Source organism: Oryzias melastigma, linkage group LG14, assembly GCF_002922805.2.
Source record: "Oryzias melastigma strain HK-1 linkage group LG14, ASM292280v2, whole genome shotgun sequence".
Taxonomy (NCBI): domain Eukaryota; kingdom Metazoa; phylum Chordata; class Actinopteri; order Beloniformes; family Adrianichthyidae; genus Oryzias; species Oryzias melastigma.
The window spans coordinates 27,403,853-27,413,954 of record NC_050525.1 but is presented as its reverse complement, the minus strand read 5'-3'; the positions used below and the strand labels follow the sequence as shown (position 1 = coordinate 27,413,954).

The 10,102-nt window shown below is 44.6% G+C and overlaps 2 protein-coding genes across 3 annotated transcripts in view; one reads left to right on the top strand and one right to left on the bottom strand.

Moving 5' to 3' along the window:
• Positions 1-1,270, top strand: part of LOC112141258 (putative monooxygenase p33MONOX) — a 9,066-nt gene extending 7,796 nt beyond the window's left edge. The window contains exon 9 of one of the 2 annotated variants that reach the window (XM_024264375.2): positions 142-1,270. In XM_024264375.2, coding sequence (XP_024120143.1) covers positions 142-347 — 206 coding nt within the window. In that variant the 3' untranslated portion in view covers positions 348-1,270. Of the gene's footprint in view, positions 1-138 lie in introns of both variants that reach the window. The other variant, XM_024264366.2, reaches the window with a different exon arrangement.
• A 1,973-nt stretch (positions 1,271-3,243) lies between these two features.
• LOC112141009 (rho GTPase-activating protein 22) lies at positions 3,244-9,408 on the bottom strand (the record flags this gene model as incomplete). The annotated part of the gene is made up of 8 exons (XM_024264060.2): positions 3,244-4,362; positions 6,072-6,944; positions 7,060-7,282; positions 7,368-7,489; positions 8,171-8,244; positions 8,713-8,845; positions 8,922-9,129; positions 9,273-9,408. Coding segments are annotated over 8 exons (2,007 nt in total), but the record flags the coding sequence as incomplete, so codon positions are not given.
• Positions 9,409-10,102: the final 694 nt, after the last annotated feature.

Sequence of the window (10,102 nt, the reverse complement as noted above, 5' to 3'; positions counted from 1 at the left end):
TGAGTCACCAAAAGGTTCAGAATTTCTTATAAAGTCCAAACTGTACTGAACCTTTTGTCTCTTTTTCTTTCAGGATCACATTTTAGTCGTTTTTTTGTGTAGTTGAAATTACATTTTAACGCTGCGTTCCTATCCCAGCAGGCTTTGCGCTGCAGGCGTACCGTGGAGCCCAGAAGCCGACGCCTATGGAGGTGATGAAGTCACAGGCCGCCCGCCTGACTGACGACCCTCAGAAGGTGTCCCCCCCCAAGATGGAGATCCCCACGGTGGAGGGCCGACGGCAGGGGGCGCGCCCGCACAAGCTCAAGCACCGCGACATGAACATCCTCACGCCGTCGGGCTTCTAGCTTCCTGACACTGTAGCCCCGCCCACCTCTGCTTGCTGTCAGTGTTCTGGTTCTGTAGCTGTTTGGATGTTCGTTTGTTTTTGCTCTGATCTGGAGCTGCTTCATCCATCAGTGATCCTCCGGTACCGGAACCGGCAGCAGCGCGTCTCACTGTGGTGTCCCGCCGTCCTCGCCGTCTCCTGCAGCTCCTCTGTGCGTCGCTCTGTGGACTCTGTCGTGTCATCAGAGCTGCTGTGGACTCACACTTCCATCCACATTCCCGCCACATCCAGGTCTGGACCTCTGGATGTTCAGCCGCTGGTTCCGAAGCACTTTATCAGCTCCTTCAGGACGCTGAAGAAGCCCCGCCTCCTTCAGAACGCCGAAGACGCTCTGAAGGCTGAAGAAGCCCCGCCTCCTTCAGGACGCAGGAGACGCTCTGAAGGCTGAAGAAGCCCCGCCTCCTTCAGAACACTGAAGAAGCCCCGCCTCCTTCATTCCAGTAGAAACCAAAAGAGAAACTTATTCCATGTTTCTAGTGAAGGCGTCTCAGGAAAAGTTCCTGATCACTGAAGTTCCGTCGGTTTGTGGGATTTTTCTTTTGAGGAGGTTCAGGAGAAGAAAGCTGAGCTTCATGAAACGCCGCGCTGATGTCAGCAAAGCTCTTATTCTGAAAGGATGCAGCAGAAAAACATGCAGCACTTCCTGTCTGATGGAATCATCTCACATTTCCTGAAGCTGTCAGTCGATGTTCGTGTTGATGTTTTCCTCACAGCGGTGTGACACGCCCCCTCGACCTTTGACCCCGCCTCTCTCCGCTGTTGTACTGACTGAACCTCCCACTCTCGGTTAGGACTGTTTGCTTTGTAGTTTGTAAAGTTTTGTCTTTTTTGTTGGTTTTTGCCAAAACGATGTGAGAATAAAAGTCTGATTCTCTCCAGTCATTTGGAGTCTGGATTCCTGCGTCTTTGAGCTTCAGTCACTTCTGGAAAAAATTGGAGAAAAGTCGTTTTTACGTTTTACTTTAGTGGATTTATGGTTTAAAAAGAGTCTCAGCTGCTTATGGTAATTGTTGTTACAATTATTCTACTTACTGAAGGAATTTGAGAGAATAATTGGAAGTAAGGATAATTAAAGGGACATATGGGTGTTACCTCGCCGACTGCTACAAAGCAGACTTAAAACCATTCAATTTGTTTAAAAGTAGAAAATCTGCCTTGTAATCTCATAGTACTTAATGGGTGCTCTAGAATCTAATCTAAAAATCTTTCAACATTTTTATTTAGTTTGACTTGTAAAACGTGGTTCTTCAGCTGTTTATGAATGAGTAAAGGTTTTTTTTAACATTTGTTCTTATTTTTTTCTCTAATCACTTTTCAAAATAAAAACATTTGATCTGTCTTTAATCAGGGAGCCACAATACAGAGATAAAAGAGCCTCATGTGGCTCCAGAGCCGCAGGATGGAGACCCCCGCCGCAGGTCAACATGGGCGCCGCATGGAAGCGGCCTCCGTTCCGCACCGCTTCCGCGTCCAGTGTGAACCAGGATTAAGACCTTTGAGATCCTGGATTTATGAAGATTCCTTCTTGGAAAAACTCCTCGTGGTTCCACCCGGGAGGTTCGTCTTCCCGGTGAGTTTCACTTTCACCCGTTTCAGTCCGGATGGAGCCCCTTCTGAATAACAAAAATTATACCAGCTATCAGTTTTTTTATGTAAACAAGTTCAAATTTAACCCTTTAACACAAAATCTTCAACATACTGTAACTTCTCAACCGTTAAAAGGATCATTCCAGTAGATTGTAAAGGAGAAAATCAGCTCATCGAGCCGCTTTTCTCCTTTACAATCTACTGGAATGATCCTGTTAACGATTGAGACGTTCCTGTAAATCAAAGAACATAACCACTGGAGTTCTGGTGTTAAAGGGTTAAAAACCCCAACAACGATTCATCCTGAAGCTTCAATAATCAGACAGCAGGTTCACTGCTGGAGAAGTTTTATTGGAAAAACCTGATCATGCAGACAGGCGAGTTTGTTCCTGAAACACCTGTTCTTTTCTGTTTCAGCTCAAAGTTTCAGCTTTTCTCTCATTTATTACAGTTTCCTTTGTTTGACCTCCAGAATCTTCTGGACTTTTGCTCTTGAGTTTGAAAGATAAGAAAGCTGAGTCAACAAGTTCATTTAAAACACAAAAAGGTTTGAAACTCCTCTAGAAACTGAACATTGTCCACTCAAAACATGTTTTGGATAAACGTTTGCTGAAGATGATTAGAAAGAACTTTAAGCATGAACTCATAAATCATCATCTTCAGCAGATGAGAGTCTGGATGTCCTTGGTAATGACAGACAGCGTACATATGGTAGTTTCCAAACATTTTTGCATTTTTTTTAACTCCCAAAGCCTCATTTTCACTGGAAATTGTTTAAATTTGTGCAACAAGTTCATTTGAAATAAATCAAAACCTCTTTTTATGAGTGGAAAGGTGATAAACGTGATCCAAAAGTGTGACAAAACAAACTTAAAATAAACATAAAAATCTGATTTTTAGGTGTGACTCATGCAGAAATAAAGTTGAGCAAATTTCAGTCTAAAGCAGGAGTCCCCAAACTTTTTCTGAGGGCCACATAACTGTTTTCTTCTCTGACGGGGGGCGGAGTCACCTTGTAGGCTAACATAAGAGTGTAACAATCACAGCCTTAAAAAACATTTAGGGTTTTACAGAAAGCTAAACATAGCCAAATTTTAAATGATTCATTTCTGTAATCTCATAGAAAAAAATAATTAAGACTAGATGCTAGTGCTGATAGTCTGAAGATGCTGAAATTTAGAAATTGAATTCTAAATTAGCCAAAACAGCTAGAATGTAGCTGAAATTTAGGCTAAATGCCAAATTAGCCTAAAAAACTGGTAAAATGTGTAATTTAGCTAAAAGCTAAAATATTAGCTAAAACCCAAAATAGCCTAGAAATCTTTAGTATCTGCCAAAACAGCCACAAAAAAGCTAGCATAAAAATAGCTGAATATTTTAGTAGTTAAATGAACCAAAGAGTTATAGAAGTCCAAAAAAGATACAGAAGAAAAACAATAATATTAAGGAAGTGAAGAGAAAGTGAATGAACATTCCCTCCTCTCCCGCCACAGTTCCGACTGCAGAAGGTGGAATAAAAAGTCACGTTCTCTGTGGGTCTCGATCAGCGTTTCTGTCAGTGTGTGGGGGGTCGTGCCAAATGTTGAGGCGGGCCTGATTCGGCCCGCGGGCCGCAGTTTGAGGACCTCTGCTCAAAATGACCATTAGACCTAAAAGGATAAATGTTGACTGCCTCACTGTCTAAACACAGATTATAAGTAAAACAGATTTATTTCTTTCATTTTGCTGACATCACCCACTTCTGATTTTTGTTTCTTGTGGTTTGAAAACTCTTCCCAAAGCTATCTGACGTTTCTTTCATTCTTAACTTACAATGAAGGTCAAGAACTAGCAGGATTAAGGTGTTTTTACACCGAATATTCAAATACCATTCAGTGTAAAAACACCTTAGTGGACTTGAGACTTTGCTTAGACTGCTGCCCCCGCGACCCGGTCTCAGATAAGTGGAAGAAGATGGATGGATGGATTTGAGAAACGTCTGAAAGAGGAGAAACTGAGATCTGTGACGAAGCTTCGGGATCATCTTAAAAACGTCCTGGATCCCAGTGAACCGTGACAGAGAAAAGGGTTGGACATCAATATCTAGAGCAAGTTTAGGCTCTTTCTGAATGCCCTTAATGTGACCCCTCCCACCCCTGAAAGTCTTTCCTCAGATGCTTCCGGCCTCTCGTCCTCCTCTGTCGGCTCTCCGCTTGATTTCTCCATACATGTGGAAGAACAGCTCCATTTCCCTCTGCAGGGTGCTGTTCCGGTGGTCCGCGTCCGCTTTGGCTCGCTCCATGTTGCGGATTTTGATCTCGGCGACGCTTTGGCTCCGCCTCTGCTGCTCCAGACTGAGCCTGAGGACGGCGACCTGCCGCTCCAGGATGTCGTTGGAGCGCTCCAACCTGCAGAGTACATGAAAACCTCCATGGACATGGATCACTCCAACACTGAAAGTAAAGATCTTTGAATCACGAGGAGCTAAAAACTCACAGCTATGACTCCTTAATCTTCCCTTAAAGTCTCCAATCAAATGAAGGTTCTAGTCGATACTAGACGGTTCTACAGCTTTACAAACTCATCTTTGACGTACTTAGAGTAAGACTGGTCTTCCGTTTGTGTAAAAATCCACTCGGATCATCTTCTGATCTATTTTCAAAGTGTTCCCTGTGGTGTTATTTTATGCCGTTTTTACCCTAAATAAAACAAATCTGTACATAGTTTCTGCAGAGCGCCAGGAGTTCATCAGAAATTCACCTCTGATTGTGGGCGGGGCCTCACAGCATATTTTCTGTCACAAGTAAGGTCAAAAATGCATTTTTTTATCCTACATGTTCTTTACATGCCCTCAGTTATCATAAACATGCTACAAGAACATGTTATAAGCACCAAAAACAGGATTTTCATCAGAGCGGTTCTTTTAACCCTTCCGCTCTCCTTAGTTTGTTTACATTAAAAGTGGGGTCATCTGGACCCCCCAAGACAGTGCGCTGAACTTTTTTTTATCTTTGATTTTTGAGTTTCATTAATGTCCATGACAGACATAAAATCCTGTCCACCTTTGTCATGGAAGAAATCACATATCAATATGTGGTTGGAGTCAACTGGACCCCAAAGAGAGCGGAAGGGATAAAAGATCAGATTGTTGTTTTCCCTGGTTTCTCCCTGGCTGGGACCGCTCCTGGACGTAGACGAGTCTACAAGTGTGGGACAGGAAAAGTGACCATAACTTTTCTTTGGAACAACAAATTCTCTTGTAGTGGTGCCTTAAACCTCAGTCCCAACTGTGCTTACGGGTGAATACGGTGCTGTCTTTGGGTTAGAAGTGATCAAATCTGTACGGGGCATTTAGCTGACCCGCACAAACTATCGAGGTGAAAGGACTTGTAGAGAGACAATGTTCATTCATGTGTTTTTTTTCTGCGTACGACCAAAATACTTCTACAACAGCTTACAGCACATGTGTCAAAGTCAAGGCCGGATCCGGCCCTCCAGATCATTTTATTTTATTGTTATTAATGACCCGATGTTATCTCTGTTATCATCCATTTTCCAAATCCACTGAATCCCTTTAGGTGTCACATGGTTGCTGGAGCCTATCCCAGCTCCTGTTGAGTAGACCCTGCACAGTTGTAAGGTCACACCTTGTTAAAGTCCCTGTAGTAGTCACACACCTAGGTGTATGAAATTTGTTCTCTGCATATGACTCCTCCCCTGGGGGAGGGGTGAGCTGCAGACACAGGTACCAATTTTCAGGTTCAACCCCCCAATCCAACCCCTTAGTGCTGAGTGTCAAGCAGGGAGGCACTGGGTCCCATTTTTAGAGTCTTTGGTCTGACTTGGCCGGGATTTGAACCCATGACCTTCCAGTCTCAGGGCAGACACTCTACCACAAGACCACTGAGATGGGTTCAGAATCATAAGATAATCTAAAGCATGCTTTTGGACTGTGGGAAGAAAACCAGAGTTTCTAAATAAAACCATACATGCACACAAAGAACTCTGCTTGGATTTGAACCTTGCTGTGACGCAAGAGAGCTAACCACTACACCACAGTCCAGCCAAACTGAAGAAATGTACAAAACACATCAGTGTCCGTGGAATGATTGCTCACCTCTCTATCCTCGTCTGGTACTCTGTCTTCTGCTGGACCATCTGCTGCTGCAGCTTTGCCACCATGGAGTGGGTATCCTTGGTGCCAAATTGATGCTCCGCCTCCTGGAGGTTTGGGGGAGCGGAGGGGAGAAACACCTCTGAGCTTCCTGTGCTGAGAGGACTGTCACTGAGAGCAGAACAGGAGGCCGGAGAATTCGGGTGAAGCGTCTCATTGTTGTTGTTGTGGAGATCTTTGTCTCCAGTTTGTTCTGTTTTTTGGGGTTTCTTTGGGGACAAATCAGGAGTGTCGGCCTCCACATCTTCACTGCTCTCATCAAACGGTAAAATCTCTCCAGAAGACCATGGAGTTGATTGTTTGGTCTCCTGTTTTCCAACCTCTACTTCAGGAGTTCCAACATGGCCCTCTGAGAAGTTTGCTTGACTTGTGGGGATCTCCACTGGTGGATCTAGAGAGGCTCTGTCCAGATTGTCGTAGGCAGAGGGGGTGCTGTCCTCTTGCGCCTCACTGCTGCCTCCACTGGCTGTCTCGGGCACTACACCCATCTCCTCGGTACCATCAGAACTCCAGGCGGTTGAGTCTTGCAGACCCGACCAAGCCTTTCCCCAACCTTTGAGCGCCGTGGAGGTGGAGCCGTCTGGCTCCTGGTCATTAAGGCTGGCTTTGGTGGCTTCAATGAGACGAGACGGTCCCTGACCATCAAGATCCTGGTATAAATCCATGTTGTTCCTGGCAGAATGGTGTTGAAGCGGCGGACTACAAGACAGTGGGGGATAAAAGCAGTTCTCGGGGTGAGAGGAAGTGTGTCGATGACCAAGACGTCTCTTCTGACCAGAGGATAAATCTAACTTGTCTGCTGCAGAGAAGATGCAACTGAAGAAAAACAAGCAAGAGGGTTAGCATTGAAGAAGACCATAAAACTTGAACAAATGGTCCTCACGTCCAACAAGGTTCGTCTGACGGTTAATGGATGTATTCTCTTTTTTACCTGGAGTTGTCTGCGTGTCCGTCCTCATCAGAGCTGTCTGCAATGAGAGGCAGAGACAGCTGTCGAAGGCAGGGCGGCGGCTGAAGATGAGGCTGCATCAGAGCGCTCGATGACGCCCGTGAACCTGCGGCTCGGTGTGCGTTGATGGGTGGAGGAACTTTAGTAAACAGGGACTCATTTTCTCTGATCAGCTCCAACATCAAAGTCTGGACCAGAGCTGCACCTTTGGAACAGGTGTTGTCAACAACATTCTGACTTTAATATGCTCTGTGCGGGTGGAGCCTTTGTTTTTTTGTTTTTTAGCTTACCTCCCATTAAGCTTTGCAGGTCTTCAGCCTTTGCTCGAAGGATGTTTGGGCCAAACACAGTTGCTAAGTTCTGGACGCTCATCTTGTTGCAGCTGGAAAAACTCTGGACTTCATTCAAGAACCTGCGCGCACACAAAGATGTTCTCATTTCATTCAATTTTTTTTTTATTTGGACCAACTTTAAACCAAACTCAAACTAGGACCCAACAGATTACATTCTAGCATACTAGGATTTGTTGGTACCCATAAGGGTCAGTTCCTGCCCTCTAAGGTCACTGTCATGGTTTGTCAATTATCCTTGTCAATTATCCATTGGCTGGTCCTGCCAATAAAACGTGTTATTGGAATGGAAGCAGACGGCGGTCCTTGGAGACGAGAGTTCCCCGTTGCTGGCATAGAAACTAAATGGTAAATGGCGTATACTTGTATAGCGCTTTCTACCCTCCTTCGAGGGCCCAAAGCGCTTCACAGTCACAGACCCATTCACCCATTCACACACACATTCACACACTGGTGGTGGCTCCGCTGCCGAACACTGGCGCCAACCTCCCACCAGAGGCAATTTGGGGTTCAGTGTCTTGCCCAAGGACACTTCGACACATGGGCGGCCAAGGCGGAGTCGAACCCGCTCACTTCTGATCAGGAGTCGACCGCCCTACCACTGCACCACTGCACCACTACCAATCCATGAAACATTAGAGACTATGCCAAGTCTAGGAACTAGGAGCCATGACTTCTTGATCAGAAAAAGCATCAACATCCAGTTGTATCAAACTGTCCAACCAAACAAGAGGTTTCCTTACTGGCAGATAAAGTGGAGTAAGTTAAAGTTGGCAACCGGTAACTCGTGAAGAAGACTCCTCAACTCCATCAGACCCTTGGAGAAGAAGAAAGTTAAAGTGATAAATGGAGTAAAAGAGAGAAATGGTAAAGAAAGTCAAACAAATAGAGGGCTTGTAGAGTCATTGTCTGTACTCACCTCCTCTTTCTCTTCATTTTATTTGGTATTCCAGGTCAGTTTTCGACACAGACTCATACATGCTGCATTCAAGGGAGTTTAAACAGAACAGTAGATTCCTGTTCTGATGATGACAACTAATCATGTGACCAACAGTCTCTATATTTTCCTGTCAGGAAAAATCTCTCCAAATGGGCCTGAGGACCCCTGTCCTAATAATAAGAACTCAGTGAAGCGTTTTCTATAAGGATTTGATATCATGTTGAATACCCTGGACCACATAGTTGGGTGGCGGTAAATCAGTTTGCTAGAATGCTGGTTTTGCATCGCAGGAAGTGATCTGAAAAAAGTTAAATGAGGGTGGGAAAAGAAAGGAGGTACAGTTACCAGTGTACGATCGGTTGACATCTTCTGAGCGCAGAAGAGGAAGTTCTGGTAGCAACTGTAGGGAACCAGAGGTTCTGGCAGCTGTCTGAGGTACAGCTTCAGCAGTGATGCCACCGTGTGGACATCTGTGGTACTGCAAATACAAAACAATGAAGATCTTCTAAACAACGCGACCAGAATGCAGATGAAAGGACAGACGGAACCTGAACCTGTCGAAGGATGGTCTCTCCCCCGAATCAAATGCTTCCTGCAGTTCTCTGACCAAACTGTTCCGCCCGGGCTGCCGAAACAAGCCCACCTCCTGCAGACCCCGCTCCCTGATGAAGTTTACGCACTGCTCCACCACTATCGGGACCACCCGTACGCCGTAGCGCCGCTCGTACAGAACGGTCTCCTCCAAACGCTGACCAAACACCCCTGCAGGAGAGAACCAGTTCAGATCTACTGACCAACACGAACACCGGAGACCTGAGCTGTGGTCGTGTAGAACAGGGGCTGGGTTCCATGGAGTCCATACTTGAGGTCGACTATTGAGCCAACCTCAGTACTGAACCTCGTACCTGTGAAAGGGATCCAAATTCCCTTGTTAAGGCTCTTCAACCACTCATCACCCTGACCGGCACTGTTGGATAGGAAGAAGTAGGAGCCCGGGCTGGCCAGCACGTCTCTGTTACCTGCAGAGAATCCAGGTACAAACCATCGTTACTGGGATCAGACACTATCATGGAAGTGTTTGTGGGAAAATGTTTAGATGGGAAAAAGCTTTGATTTTCATTGAGGTTCTTTAGAATGTGCATCATAACAATCTGTTAAAGTGAAGGTATATAGTTTTGTGAAATAATAATTACAAACTAATGATTTTGTTGGACTTTTCACCAAAATCTCATGTTAAATCTGCTTGAAGGAAATGTTTTGGCTTTTCATTAGCCCACACCATCATAACTCTACCACCATGCTTTACAGTTAAGAGTTTTTTTAGCTGCAAGAATTCTTACATTTCTAGTGTTGTTATTTTTGTTTGCAGTTTATTTCAAACCAGTCTTTCAATATTCTATCTTTTTTGCTAATTTGGCATCTACTGAGGTTTTTTATGCTAACTTGGAGCTTGATTAATATTTTGGCAACATGCTAACGTTTTTGGCTAATTTGTTATCTACTGGGGTTTTTTAGGCTAATTTAGAGTTTAGCTTCTATTTTAGCAACAGGCTAACGTTTTTGATCTTAGGCTATTTTGAAGTTTTGCTAGTATTTAAGCAACAAGCTAGCTTTTTTTTGGCCCCGTCTTTTTTGGCTAAGGTTTTTGGGCTAATATGGAGTTTAGCTCATATTTAAGCAACACACTTAATATTTTTGGAAAATTGGCATCTATTTGGGATTTTTAAGCAATTTT